This window comes from Balaenoptera ricei, chromosome 8, assembly GCF_028023285.1.
Source record: "Balaenoptera ricei isolate mBalRic1 chromosome 8, mBalRic1.hap2, whole genome shotgun sequence".
Classification (NCBI taxonomy): domain Eukaryota; kingdom Metazoa; phylum Chordata; class Mammalia; order Artiodactyla; family Balaenopteridae; genus Balaenoptera; species Balaenoptera ricei.
Window position 1 is genome coordinate 90927680 of NC_082646.1, and position 14968 is coordinate 90942647.

Below are 14968 nucleotides of genomic sequence, written 5' to 3' on the forward strand. Positions count from 1 at the left end.
GGGGGCTCAGTAGTTGTGACTCGCGGGCTCTAGAGCGCAGGCTCAGTAGTTGTGGTGCACGGGCTTAGTTGCTGCATTGCATGTGGGATCTTCCCAGACCAGGGCTCGAACCCGTGTCGCCTGCATTGGCAGGCGGATTCTTAACCACTGCACCACCAGAGAAGTCCCTGATTATCTACTGTTTACCAGGTACTTTGCTAGGTGCTGGGGACACAGTGGTGAACAAAACTTCATAGGATTACAGGTCCTCTAGGCCCTCACTACCTGGTAGTGGAGACAGGTATTAATCAAATCACCATCAGATATAAAACCCCAACTGGGACAAGTACTAAGAATACAATCCATAATAGGGGGATTTGGCCAGTGGGGGAGACTTTCTTGTGGAAGTAATGCTGGAGTTGAAAATATTAAGATAAACAGATGTACGTTAGGCAAAGAGAGGAGAGCGAGAACAGTCTAGCCAAAGGAACTAGCATGTGCAAAGGCCCTGTGGCATAGAGGGGGGCATGGTGAGCATGAGGGGCTGAAATAAAAGTCACATACAAGGGGAATACAGAAGAGGATGAAGACACAGAAGAAGGAAGCAGACTCTCCCCAGCCAGGCTGCCTATGCTGTGGTTTCTTTATCGAAGAGCAAAGGAAAGTGTTGGAGCTAGCTATTAAGTCCTGCTCTGTCCTGTCCCATATCTGGGTTAAAAGGTAACCTCCTTCCACTCACCAGCCCCAGCATCTGCAAAAACCTATGCACTCAATACTTGCCATTCATTCATTTAAAGATTGCCAAACATTGATTTACTGATGTGTCTGGCTAAGTGCTAGAAATAGAACGGTGAACAGGACAGACAGGGCCGGGGCCCTCACTCCCATTCTAGTGGAGGAGACAGAGAAAGAAGTAAATGAGCGATTCCAACAATGCGTAATTAGCACACGGTGAGGGAAAGTAGAGGCTGCTGTGGGTTTGCATTTCTCTCCAGTGTATTTCACTCTGACCTTTCAAAATCTGCGCAGCTTTGGCCCCGCTAGCTACTAGTCGTGCCCTCGTTCTGTTTTCTCTCCCAGCCACTGCTTTTGTTGTCCGTTACATTAATAGATGGACAACACTAAATGAATCTTTCAAGATCAGTTCAGTGGAACTGGCCGTGCATTGCCAGACGCATCTCTCAGGGTCTAATCTTGGCTGACCCAGTTTCCCTGCCTCAGCTGAGCAGAGATAGTGCCCAGTCAGCTCTGTTATCTAGGTCATTAAACAGCAGCCACCGTGCAGGCTCTGCCCTGCCAGTGCCTGCCTTTCCTGCAGGTGCAAAGTCCCTGGAACAGCCTTCCGGTGGCGTTGGGTGACCTATGTCCATCTAGCCTGGGGGTGGCGCTTGGCCAGGGCTCGGGCTTCCTGATCCGGGGGATGAGGGTAGGCATAGTGTCAGGAGGTGGGTCCCATGTTTTGCAGGCAACTGTTCAGAGAATAATGCCCTGCCGGTTACAGTGGGTGGAGGTGATAGTTTCTGAGCCCTCTTTCCGTCTCTCTCAAGTGACAGCTCAAATCTAGACTGAAAAGCCAGTGTCTTAGTGATTATGAAAAACAAAATAATTTATAACTGTGCACATGATCTTTCTGGATTATATGGGTAAGAGCACGGGTTCTGGAATCCCAGCTTGGCCTTCTACCTATGTGACTTTGAGCCCAGATACCTGGCCTGTCTGAGCTGTAAAATGGGGTAATAGCATCTACTCATGAGATAGCTTATAGATAAATAATCTAGCAGAGGGCCTGATAATGTTGTAACCATTCTCGTGATGATAGCAGTTATGGCGTGCTTTTCAAAATTCAGCTCCCTTTTCTGGATTAAGGGAGAGAAGACATATTTGCATATTTTCGGTCGAGTTTTCCCATCCAATCCCATGTTTACTGTAGTAACACTTCTGGATCAAAAGTAGGTAATGAGCTTCCTCTCACGACCATCCCATGCTCCATTTGACGTGGAACTGTCTCCTGGCCTCTCCTGCAAGTAATGACCAAGTTCTTTTCTTTCTTTCTCCCCTCCCATCTTCTCGCCCTCATGTAGGTGAAAATCGCATTGAGGTTCTGGCTGAAGTCTGGGACCACTTCTTCACTGAGACTCTCCCCACCCTGCAGGCAATATTCTATCCAGTTCAGGTCAGTCTTACTGGGGAACATCCTCCTGCCGGCCTGGGCAGTCTGTCTTATTCCTTGGCTTTTGCCCCCTGGGGCCTGCCAGCGAATGGGGGAAAACCAGGGGATTGGGCGCTGCCTGAGCTGGCTCAGGACCTCGGACATCTTTGGAAGGCCACTCTGTTCTATATTCAGCATCTAACCTCAAGCAACGAACAGTGCCTGCATACCTAGCAATTTGTAGGCGCTCTCTTCCCTCTTGGTTTTGAGTATGTCTGTATATTCTTGGAGTGGTTTGTTTCTTCTTACTTTTCAGAAGTAGGGAAGATGGAGGAAGGAGACTTTTTCTTTCCTTTTCTTTCTTTTCTCCACCCCCCCCCTTCTTTGAAGCACAATTTTCCGGCATGTTTTCTGTGGCACCCAAACTGTGGGAAAGGGACAATGTTCCTTGCCCTTTGTAAGGGATTCCTGAATACGAGAAGGCCCATGATGTCACAGAAAGAACTGTGGACCTGGAATCAGTAGCTGGGTTTGGGCAAACTCATTTCCTGTTTCTAGGCACAGCTCTGTTTCATCTCCTGCAGAAGGAAGAATTTAGAGTAAAACCGAGTAGCATCTCTTACGCTTCTTATTCTGTGAGCTCAGCTCATTCTACCACCTGCGTTGGTTTCCCTCTACCTTCCTGAAGGGGCGAATAGCAGGACTGGTCAGTGCCGGGTCAGAATGGACAGCCCCTCAGGCAGACTGACCAATAAATATTCTTCTCCAAAATACATGTCTCTGTCACACGCTTATGCTGCTATGTGCTCATGAACGCTCCTCCCACTGCGGTTAAGACATCATATGTAATCAGGTTTGTTGAAGTGCAGGCGTGGGCGCTGCAATAATACAGCCATTAGCAAAGGTAGGAATTACCTTGTACCAGAGGTAAGGGCCCACGTGCTTTGTTTGCTCTGAGTGGTATTTTAAAGGAAGTTGGAATTCTTTTAAATACATGTCAAATATTTAAAAATTGGGAGGTTGTGCCTTCAGAGTCCCTTTCCCAATTCAGGTTTGCCCCTAACAATTCCAGTAGAAGCGTCTGGCCTGCAGCACACTGCTCTTCTCATCCCAGCCTCAGCTCTACCCTGCACCCCTGTGAGAGGATTTGAAGCATTTATGTGGATGGTTCACTCCCTGTGTCCACAGACTTCTCCCTTCTCTGCAATACTCACTCCTCGGCCAACAGTGGGTCTTAAGAAGACACACCAGGGAGGTAGGGTTGCCAGATTTCGCAAATCAAAATACAGGATACTGGGCTTCCCTGGTGGCGCAGTGGTTGAGAGTCTGCCTGCTAGTGCGGGGGACGCGGGTTCGAGCCCTGGTCTGGGAAGATCCCACATGCCGCGGAGCAGCTGGGCCCGTGAGCCACAGTTGCTGAGCCTGCGTGTCTGGAGCCTGTGCTCCGCAACAAGAGAGGCCGCGATGGTGAGAGGCCCGCGCACGGCGATGAAGAGTGGCCCCCACTTGCCACAACTGGAGAAAGCCCTCGCACAGAAACGAAGACCCAACATAGCCATAAATTAAAAATAAATAAATAAATAAAAATTAAAAAAAAAAAAGGAAAGCATTAAAAAAAAAAAACAACAAAAGAACCTAAAAAAAAAAAAATACAGGATACTGAGTTAAATTTCAGATAAACAATGAATAATGCAGTATTTGGGATATACTTATGCTAAAAAACGATTCAAATTTAACTGGACAGCCTCTGCTTTATTTGGCAGTCCTACTGGAGAGGGGGTGTAGACCTAGGTCCCCCTTAGGACCATTTGGGCAGGGAACTCCAAGGTGCGGAAACCCGGATGGATTTAGAATGGGGAGGGAGGGATCTGAGTGGGCATGGCCCCGTACAGTCATTGGAGGGCCAAGAGGGGCCCTCTTAGCCTCAAATCCAGGCAGGAGCCCAGCTACGTGAGTCTGAGAATGATACTGTCCTGCTTCTCTTGAAAAATTCTAAGATCTGGCAAGAGTTGCTATTGCCCCTGTCTGCCCCTCCCCCCCACAATTTCCCAAGCGCTGCTGCTGGTCCAGACACCCCACTCTGAGGACCCCTGAGTTAGGGACTCTTACTACTGGTAGTAACACCCCCAGAGGTGTCTGTTAGTCCAGCTGGGTCCTTCTCACAACTCGCTGTGTAAGTGTCTGTGTGAGACCTGCTTCCTCACTGGACAACGTGTTTGCGTGCCCACTGTGTTCAAGGGTGTGGAACTTTGCCTGCCTTTTTCTGTCTTGTAAAGTGAAAGGAGTCCTGGCGATGAAGCGAGGGCACAGATACCTACGAGATGATAGAAAGTCAGTGCCGAGTGCTGGGATGTGGTGCAAAGAATAGAAATTGTAGGACCTTGGGAAAAGTGGGGGGACCACTGTCATTGGAGCTGGTTGGGGAAGGCAATCAAGGAGTGGTTAAACTGAGCCTGTGAAGCATGGGTGGCGTGTATCTCTTGGGACTGGAGGGCAGGGGGATGCGGGGATGGCAAGACCACTCTTGCCCATGTTTCTGTAAAACCCTAAGGAGTTGCAGGAAGTGCAAAACTTCCTTAAACCTTGGTCAACTTGAGGGATGGGAAGCTATGTCGTCTTTGGGAGGAGACCCTAGTGATACCTCACCTCTACCAAGGTGATTTTTGTTGTGTGCTGTATGTATATGTGCAAAGGAGAGTCCAGGAAATGGGCCCTCCTTTCCCTTTCTGTTTTGGGAAACTTTAGGAGCTCTAAAATCAAATAGTTTAGGTTTGAGATCCAGCTCTATCTTGGGTAAATTCCTGTCAGTCTGGGTGTAGGGTTTTTCATCTGTGGAGTGGGTTTTAGGGTAGTATCTATCTCAGAGGTGGTCGTGAGGATTAAATGTGCCATTTACATCTAGGATATTGAGAATCAAGCCTAGCACATGGTCAGAGCTTAGTAAGGGTCAGCTCTTACGATGATTAATTACTGTTTTCATTCTCTGCCCTCAGCCTACATGGTTGAACAAGTCCCCTTCTTCTACTTTCCCAGTGATTTTTCTTCCTGTATTTCTTGCATTTGCAGAAGAGTCTAACAGGTCCTGTATTTCCTTCTTTGCCTAGCATATGATAGGTGAGCAAATATTGAATGGGTGAAGCTGAGGAAGCAGCCTTGGCTGTAGGGAAGCGCTGTTGATCTTCCCTCTCGTTTCTCCTCATCTTCCTCCTTCCTGACCACTAGCACACCACGGCCCCCACTCTACGTGTCTTGTATCATCTTTGGGTCATCTAGGCAGGTTGAGTCACACCTTATCTGAAGTATAATTGATTTACAATATTAATTTACAATGTTGTACAGCATAGTGATTCAATGTTTTTATAGATTATACTCCATTTAAAGTTATTGTAAAATATTGTCTATATTCCCTGTGCTGTACACTATATCCTTGTATCTTATTTATTTTATACCTAGTAGTTTGTACCTCTTCATCCCCTACCCCTGTGTTACCCCTGCCCTCTTCCCTCTCCCCACTGGTAACCACTACTTTATTCTCTGTATCTATGAGTCCGTTTCTGTTTTGTTATATTCATTAGTCTGTTTTATTTTTTAGATTCCACATATAAGTGATAAGGTACAACATTTGTCTTTATCTGTCTGACTTATTTCACTAAGCGTAATACCCTCCAGTTTCATCCATGTTGCTACAAATGGCAAAATTTCATTCCTTTTTATGGCTGAGTAGTATTCCTTTGTGTGTGTGTGTGTGTGTGTGTGTGTGTGTGTGTATTTATATACACACACCACACCTTCTTTATCCAGCGATCTGTCTATGACATTTAGGTTGTGTTCACGTCTTGGCTATTGTAAATAATGCTGCTATGAACATTGGGGTGCATGGATCTTTTTGAATCAGCGAGTCACACCTTATCGTAAACGAAGCTTTTGTTCTGAAGGACAGGGGCCAAGTCTTTGACCATTTGACAGTCCCCCTGGGCCTTGCAGACACCTCGTTCCCCCCAACCATCCACTTGTTTTGCTGGCCCCCATGTGGTTGGTGGCAGATCCCGCCAGCTCTCACCTCCCGACGCTGCTTCTTCTCTCACCTCCCGACGCTGCTGCCTCTCTCCTGCCAGGGCCAGGAGCTGACCATCCGCCAGATCTCCCTGCTGGGCTTCCGCGACCTGGTCCTGCTGAAGGTGAAGCTGGATGACTTGCTGCTGCTGGCCCAGCCCCAGCTGCCCTCATCCATCATCCAGATGTTGCTCATCCTGCAGGTGAGGCCGGGCGGAGACATCACCGCAGGTTGAGGGGGAAAGGGCCCTGTGGCCAGAGCACCCTGGCTCAGTTTAGTGTCCTTTAGTGTCATCGGTCACATTCCAGTTCAGTTGTCCATTTGCTGTGTGTCCACGGTGCACCGTCAGGGTCCCTGGCGCTGTGCTGGGTGCTGGGATCCCGGGGGGAGCAAGGGGAGCGCTGTCCCGTCCTTCAGGGAGTGGACACCCTTCTCCCCCATCCTGTCATGTCAGGGAGCCTCGAGTTGTAAGTTATGACCAGAACCCACTGCATCCCAGCTCAAGCCAGACCAGGAACCCACAGGAAAGGTCCTCAGGGGCTACAGCCACAAGTGAGACCACGTCAGGCCACAGAGCTGCCAGCCTCTCTCCACTTACTGGTCTCTACTCATGTCTGGTCCACCTGGCTTCTCTCTGACGCTGCCTCTCCTGGCCCTCTTGGACTTGGTCTCTCTCTCTCTCTCTCTCTCTGCAGAGTTGTGTTCAGTGCTTTGGTTTGCACCGATAAACGTGGCATCCCACGGCTTGCATGTTTCCACCAAGAGATGACCCAGATGATTGCCTAGCATCTCTTAATCCCAATTCTAAATCAACGATAGGAAGATGAGCTAACCCTGGCTGGCTCCCGGCTACCTGCCAGGCATGGGCCAAGGACTTAAAGTGTGTCGCTTTCTGAATCAAATAATCCAAACCTTACGAGCTGGACACTGTTGTCAGTGCCATCTTACAGATGAGGAGACTGAAACCCAGGAGGTTTATGTGTTTGCCTGAGGTCCCGCAGCACGAGGTAGTAAGATTTAGAACTGTGTACACTCAGGGGAAAGACTGACTGGCCCAGCTCGGGCCACATGACTCCCCTTTGCGCAATCGGCTGTAACCTTGAGTAGGATCACATAGAATACACATGGCCTCCGTGAGGCCAGTTCTATGGATAGGGGTGCACAATTCCAAGAAACAAGGCTTGTGGCCTAAGGACATCCCCAAAAAGGTGGCTACTTTGCCTCTCCGACCTCTGTACCGAGTTCAGATGCTCAGCTCTGAGCCCGTCCTCAGGGAAGACAGTTTCATTCTTGGTCAGGCTGGTGAGGATCCCTGGCTGCTGTCTCGGCAGGGGTGGAACGTCAGGCGTGGAACCCCTGATCTCTCCCTCCCCACCAGCTGCTGTTTTCTTCCGGTTCTCTAGCTGGGCCGTCCTTCTGGGCCGTCTCCCCCTTTCCTGCGGTCAGAGAGGAGGAAGAGTTACCTAACAGAACGAGAGGGGGTGTCATTGGCTAGAATACCAGGTCAAGTATTTTTATGAAAAGGAAGGAGAAGGCATGGGGATAGAAGAGTATGTGTATGCAGCTCAGGTCTGTGAAGCATAAAATAGGGCTTGGGTCCTAAAGAAGGAGTCTAGAAAAGGAGCCCTTTGGGATTCGGAGAGGAAGATGAGGAAAGGAAAGTTGGGCTTCCACACTTCCATTTCCATTTATATTCTGGGAAGTCGGGCAAGGAAACAGTCTCTGTTTTCCCATTTCTCAGATGAGATGGAGGTTCAGAGAGGTTGGCAAACTAACTCAAGGTCATGTACTGATTTGTGAGAGAGCTGGATTTGTCACCCATTCCTCAGTTCTTGCTGTTTCTACCTTCCCACCTAGTCTTTCCCGGCTGCCACTGCCTCCTCTCCTGCAGTCTCCCAGGGTACTTGGAGCCGCCCCATGAGCTTCTGAGATGGTCTGTTTAACACAGGACATTTGACATCATTTCCCCGAGGGCCTCCTGGGACTGGTTCCCTGGTCCATGTTCTTCTACACTCTGGGAGCTAGGAAGCCAGAGGCGCGAGTGTGACAGTGACAAAGGCAGGTTTTTCCCCAGTCCAGGTCCAGCTCCTTGGGTGGCAGGGGCGGCAGCTTCTGGATCTGAATGGAACGTGCAGGCTGTACTACCCTGGGACCATTCCCGCTGCGGGAAGTTTAGGCCCCAGTAGTTAGAATTGCTCTGCTCTCTCCCTGGGCCCCTACTTTCCACAGCGCCATGAGATCTGGGGCTGGTTTTTCCCTGCCTAACTCATATGGAGAAAAGAGCCATTTCTCAGGCCATCTCTCCCTTTTCCAGTGCTTTTCCAAAATGTCCCTGAACAAACCCCCCCCTCCCCAAAATATACAAGGGGTTCAAACTTTCCTGCTGTGGGCCATGAGCTCCTGTCCTTAGGCTGTCCAGGAAGAGGCTGAGCCAGAGGTTTTGACCACGGTGGAGATCTGGTTCCCCCTGGCAGGGGCAGACAGGTCTGAGACCATCCTAGAATGGTCCCTTCCTAGGGGACCTGCCAAGTCAAACAGGTGTGCTCCCTGCCGGGCCGTCCCCCAGGGCCCCCAGTCTCAGCAGGGCCCCGTGCTTGGTTTAATTCTCTCCTGTCGCCGTCGGGAAACTCTTAACAATTTCTGAACAAGGAACCCCACATTTTCCTCTTGCACTGGGCCTTGCAGATACGTAGCCGGCCCAGCAGCCAGGCCAAGGGCTGAGGGCAGCTGCCTCCTAGAGGGCTGTGTGCAAGTCAAGTTCTCAGCCCAGGGAGAAAACCATCCAGCTCCGAATCAATGCATTTGTTAGTTAAACCTTTTCTTCCCACCTTCTTCCTCTTTTCCTTATTCTGTCATCCCTCTCTGTTTAGTGCTTAGGAATTGTGGAGGGGGAGAGGCTTAGGGAGAGAAGGCAGATGAGAAATATCAAGGCATAAAAAAATGAGAAAAAAAAGTTTCCTCAGCTCTGAAACCCAACCGAGGTGGTTTTGGGGCTGAAACTGGTCCACTTTTGAGGCCGGGGGTGGGTCTCTGGGTGCATGAATAAGGCTCCCCTTTCCCTTCTACTGCCTGGAGGAGCCCCTTCCATTTGGGCAGATTTGTGTGTGAAGCATCTTATTTCCACTGCTGGCCTTTCCCAATGCTTCACCTCCTGCTAAGCAGTATTGGAACCTGGGGGCGTGAAAAACCACCAAGTGGTCTCCCCTTCATCACCCCCTTCAAGCGCCAGGCAGCCCCATTCGCATTTTCTCTTCATTTCTTTTCCAAGCCCTTCCCAGCCCTAACTTCCAAGTCTTCTGCACCATAGCCCCCTCCTCAGCCTCCTCTGTGTTTCCTTAAGCTTCCCCCTCCCTCCCACTGCCCCCAGCCACCTCCTTCGCACGGTGATGGAGCTGACGAAGGACCACGTCAGCCAGTTTCCTTGGGGGCTTACCCCTCACCCAGCGATCTCCAGCCTGTAGGACTGGCCCTTCCCTCTTCGTGGCCCAGCCTCCAAAACTCCAGTGCAGTGGAGAGTTTTCGCTTTTCAAGTGAGGGTGGTATAAAATCTGTTCCGTGTTGAGAATTTGATGGGACAACCCTTTGGGCTGAGCATAGGCCCCGCAGAGCCTTGTCTCTGCTCCCCTGCAGCCCCTCAACATGAGCACGTGGCTTCTAGGCCTTTCCAGCGAGAAATTGAATTCCCTTGGAGTCTGCTGGTTTTCTAGAAAACCTTGGTGACTTTCTGGCTCCTTTTAGCTCTGAGGACTCCTGTCGCGCTGGGCTTTAGAACTGATCCTTCATCTTGGTGCTAAATGGGTGTCTAGTTCCACAATGACACTCCCTTTCTTCTACTCTTCTGGACTTCTCCATATTCTGTCCCCCTTTCTTTTCTAGCTAATTAACAAGGGGCAGTAAGATGGGCTTGGAGCCAGGCAGCCTGTGTTCCAGTCCCAGGTTTTTGCCACTTTCCAGCTGTGTTTCCCTGGGCAAGTTACATGAGCTTTCTGGGTCTTACTTTCCTCATGTGTAAAAGGCAGATGATGAGGGTTGTCGGGAGGCCTCTGTGCTCTGATACACGTGAAGTGCTTATCTAAAGCGCCTGTGTGCCAGCTGTGAAACAGTCATTGTGACAGGGAGGGTGAGAGTGCTGTGGTTGGAGCCATTCAGACCTCAGCCCCGGAGCTGGGGTGGGGACAGTTCCCACGGGCCCGGCATCGGGGTGGGATCCAACCGCAGAGGCCACGGTGCTCTCCGTGCGCAGTGCCGATCACCGCCACCCACGACAAGGGCCTGAGGCTTCAGTCCTGGCTGTCCTTCATTTCAGCCACAAGGATGCGGCCTGCCTTGAATATAGTAGGAGGGCAGTCAGAATCAGCTGGGCATCGTGACTTTGACTGACCTTTGTCTCTCTTGGGTGTTTATTTCCAGAGTGTTCACGAGCCCACAGGCCCAAGCGAGGGTTATTTGCAGCTGGAGGAGCTGGTGAAGCAGGTGGTTTCTCCTTTCCTCGGCATCAGCGAGGACCGCAGCGTCTCAGGCCCCACGTACACACTGGGTAAGGGGCACGGCTCTCAAGCCGCTAGGAGCTTCCGTGGCAATGGTACCAGCTATGTTTTACCGAGCCCCGATTACACCCCAAGCCCTTTGCTTCCCATGTGGGTCGTGCAAATCTCTGCATGTCCATCGCTCATGTTTCCCGCTGGCCTGTGTCTCGGTAACCTCCCCTCTTGGCAATTCCTCCCAAGGCGCTGTTACCACACCTCCGTGGTGGGGCTTGTTTGATCCGCATCTTTGATCGGTGGCTTTGATCTTTTTCGGTGTCTGCGATGTTAATTTTCCTGTATCTCATACCAGAAACTGCCTTACTGCACCCCATCCCCCCATGAGTGGAAAAACCACTAGTGATGAATTTCCCTGTGAAAGCAGCTCAGAATGTGAAACCAGCTCATTGTGTGTGTGGCTGGAGATACAGCTGCTGGCTGCCCACTACATTTCTATAGTTACCGCCAGGGCCTTCACACCAAGGACAGGGGCTCCTGGACTGGGGGACAGATCCCGTTGTGGCCTTTTTCAGTGGCTGTATAGCTAGCATTCAGGCTCTGTACTAGTCACCCTGGCGAATCTAGAGTTGAATTGGGTCTGTTCCTTCTCTCAGTGAGACCACAGCCTAGATGGGAAAATAGCTACAGGATATCATAAACAATATGGCTCAGTTACACTCTGAAATGAAAATCCCCCAAATGCATGAACTTTTGGTTTGTGGTTCTATCTCCAGCACCCAGAATGGTGCCTGGCATACAGTAGGCACTCAAAAAAAAATATTTGTTAGATGGATGGGCGGCGTCTGTACCTGGGGCTGAGGTGACCAGCACCCACAGACAGGTGCAGAGGCGGAAAGGGATTCCCCAAATTTGGAACCTTTTGCCCCCTCTTCTTTCTTGAATGGAGACCTAGCTGAGCTTCAAAGAAAAGGGGGGAGGAGCAGCCTCCAGCAGGCTTCCCTCCCCTTCCTGGGCCTCAGGACTGCAGGAAAAAGGCAGGGCCGGCCACAGTTTTCAGGGCCCCTTTATGCTTCTCTGGAGACACCAGTATAACCACAGCCACCATAGATCCGAGGGTGCTCGCCCGAGCCTGGACCTTCACACTCCCTCCTTCTCTCCCTCCCTCCCTCATTCCACCCGGCTGAAGGAAAACAGTTCCCTGCCCTCCCCTGAGGAGGCCTGGGCGCCACCTTCCTGCTTTGGCCCGGCAACTGGCCCCCGAGTTTTTCGGGCAGATGTCAAGATGCCAGCGGGTTCGCCAGGCCATGGCACGGAGCCCGCCATCCACTGGGCCTAGAGCCGGGAACAAGAATAGATTTGGAAGTTTGTTCAGTGAGGACTTGCTCTAAGAAGGGATACCTTCAACTTTTCGGCTACAATAAGACTAAAACATACTTTCATCAAATTATAAACCAAAAGCCTGAGGTTTTATTCTTATACCAAGGACAATCCTTTGCTCTGGGGCGTTGTCACAGTAGGGGCAGAGAGGGAAGGAAATGACCTTCTTTTGATTATTTTTTTATTATATTACTAGTTCAGCAAATGTATACTGAGACCCTGTCCCTGGCGCCTTGTGAGGTGCTGCAGGTATATCTGTGACAAAACTGACCCACCCCTGCCCTCTGGGACGCAGGGTCTGGTGAGGAAGTCACAAACAATAGATGATGACTCATCAGTGTACCAGTGCTCTGAGTGGGGAAGTCCAGGGCCCACAGCAGGAGGACGTCACCTGGACTGGGAAATCAGGGAGGACTCCCTGGAGGAAGTGGTATCTGCAATGGGACCTGGAGGATGAATATAAGTTAGCTGAGTAAGCGGGAAAGGAAGACTGTCCCAGGCAAAGGGAAGGATCTTTGGGAGGGTTTTGGAGTTGGGGGGAGGAGGGCGGGGAGCAGGAGGGTGAGGCATTGGAGGAACTGAGAGGGCCTTAGAGTTTCAGAGTGGCTGATGGCAGGGGAAGCCCCGGGACACAGACCACATCCTGGGCACTGTGCGGGTGGGCTGGATACCACCTTCCCACGCACAGCGGAGGCAAATGAAGGTCAAGGTCGCTTGGCTAGTGGAGACAGGCTTCCAAAGCCCCGAGCTGTTTGCACTTTACCAGCTTTTCCCCACACTCCGCCCGCACCCCACCTACCCCGTCAACTCCTAGGAGGTGACTGATTTCACTGAGGGACAGCAGAGGAGCTGGTCCTTCCCTCTCTGTTGTCGACTGAAAAATATATACAACCTAAAAGTTGAGAATTATGTTTTATTCGACGGACAAACTGAGGACTCACGTGCAGAAGACAGCCTCTCGAGAGCTCTGAGGGACTGTTCCAATGAGGTCAGGGAGGAGCCAGGATATGTAGAAGTTTTAGCAATAAAGACCAGGTAGTCGGAACATTGAAAGAATACTGTTAAAGGAAAACAGACATCTCAAGTCGGTGAATTTTGCGCTTTTCTGCATATGGGAAGATGCAAGAGTCTGGGCTCATTGAAATCATTCCTTTGATACCCACCTTAACTCTCTAGGGCCAGTATCCTGCTCTTCTCCATCCTGAATCCCCTCAGGGGGCAGCGTCTGTGGCTGATGGCTTGACGGCCACAACCCCTTTGCTTACTGACACGCAGGCAACATTCCTTGTCCACTCCTTAGCCCAAGGGGTATCCGAGGCCGACATGTCATCCCAAACCCCTGGGTACCAGAAAGCTCACACGGCCACGAAGGTGCCCTTCCTTATCGAGGACACCCCTTTCTAGATAAAGAGAGGAGTCTCTGGGCCTCAGTCGTCAGTTGGAGGCAATGACATTTCTCCTGCCTGTGGAAGAGGCAGCTGCCTGTTATGACGACCGGCTGAGGTAGAGACTGAGGAGATGGAGTGGACGTGAGAGATCCCTGGACCCTCGGGAGGGCTTTGCCACGTCCGCTCTGGGCCTGACTCAGTGGGAGGGGTCAAGGGCAGCTGGGACCGTCATCTCCACAGCCACCCCTTATCAAGTGCTCGTCACCTTCCAGGCCCTGAGCAAGGGCTTGGCATGTAATCATCCTCACGGACTGCTGCGAGGGTGCCTGCTCTTGTGACCTCAGACTCAGCGTTGGTAAGAAACGTCCCCCGGGTCACATGGGGTAGGTGACCAGAGCCAGAGAAGTGGTTTTCCAGGGGGCTCCCCACTGCACCCACGTGCCCACACAGGTTGATCTGGGGACTCAAGGGCAGGCCCTCTTCCTACTGGCCAGGCCGATGGGTCTGAGAGTTAAGCCTCTCCCTGCAGATGTGCAAGGCTCGCTTCAGAGAGAAAAGATGAGTCCAAGGCCGTGATGGAGTGAGTGTGTGTGTGTGTGTGTGTGTGTGTGTCCTCCCTGCCAAAGCTGTCGCTTTTCTCGGGCAGATGGAGTGTGGGGATGAGGAGGAAGATAATGAAATCTTAAAAAAAACCCAAGAAAACAAAAAAAACCAGGCTGATTTGTCAGAGGCCAGGCCCGTGTTTCTACCTTTCTGGTTTCCCAAGTTTCCAGGCTGCTGCCCTGGCCTGGGTAGTGCGCGGTTTCTCCCACATGGAAGCCTGGCCTCCCACCCATGTCTCTCCATTGTGTCCTCCCTCAGGGGGAGGGCCCTTTTCCTCAACATACTGTAACTTGTCCCCGTGACCAGTAGGCATTCATGGGCTTTCAGGTGTCGGGACCTGAAGAGGGACACCCACTGTGGACGTGGTGGGCAGGGATCACAATGCCTGCCTTATGGGGGCTGGTGAGGCCCGGCCAGCGAGCCTGGGAGATCAAAGGCCTGGGAACTGAGTCCCCAAGAAAGGACCGCCTCCTCCAGGCTTTGCTTCTCTCTGGGGGGTTGAAAGGAGCTGCCATGGCTGGCTCCGGAGCAGGGGGATGAATGCCAGGACTCAGCGGGGCGCCCAGGGAGTGAGGGGGGGAACAAAGACTCCCCTCGCCATACCCCATGTGACAGGCAGGAGGAGGCCTGGAAGTGGGTACAGGAGGTGGCAGGGCCCAGCCCCTCTCCCTGCTCCAAGGGCCCCCTTGCAGGGGAGGGACCAGTTTTTAGGCCCCAGCGGGAGATCCACAGCTTAGTCAGTCCCTTAATGGAAATTTCCTTCTCTGAGTGGCAGGGCCCAGCTTTCCCTGATGCAAATAAAGAAAAAGAGGGGAAAGAGAGCAAGCAGCCACAGTGTGGGGAGGCCACTATCAGCTCCAGGCCTACGCTTCAGTTTTAAGGCCTCCCAAGTGGCCCTAGCGGGGTCTGACCTCGCCAGGGACACAGCTTGGCG

At 51.6% G+C, this 14968-nt stretch overlaps 1 protein-coding gene across 7 annotated transcripts in view; it reads left to right on the top strand.

Annotated features, from left to right (window-relative positions):
• The window catches only part of PRR5L (proline rich 5 like), a 128188-nt gene that overhangs the window by 105944 nt on the left and 7276 nt on the right, over window positions 1–14968 (top strand). For all 7 annotated transcript variants that reach the window (XM_059931409.1, XM_059931408.1, XM_059931404.1 and 4 more), the window contains exons 6-8: window positions 2061–2152; window positions 6244–6384; window positions 10593–10719. In XM_059931409.1, coding sequence (XP_059787392.1) covers window positions 2061–2152; window positions 6244–6384; window positions 10593–10719 — 360 coding nt within the window. The remainder of the gene's footprint in view (window positions 1–2060; window positions 2153–6243; window positions 6385–10592; window positions 10720–14968) is intronic.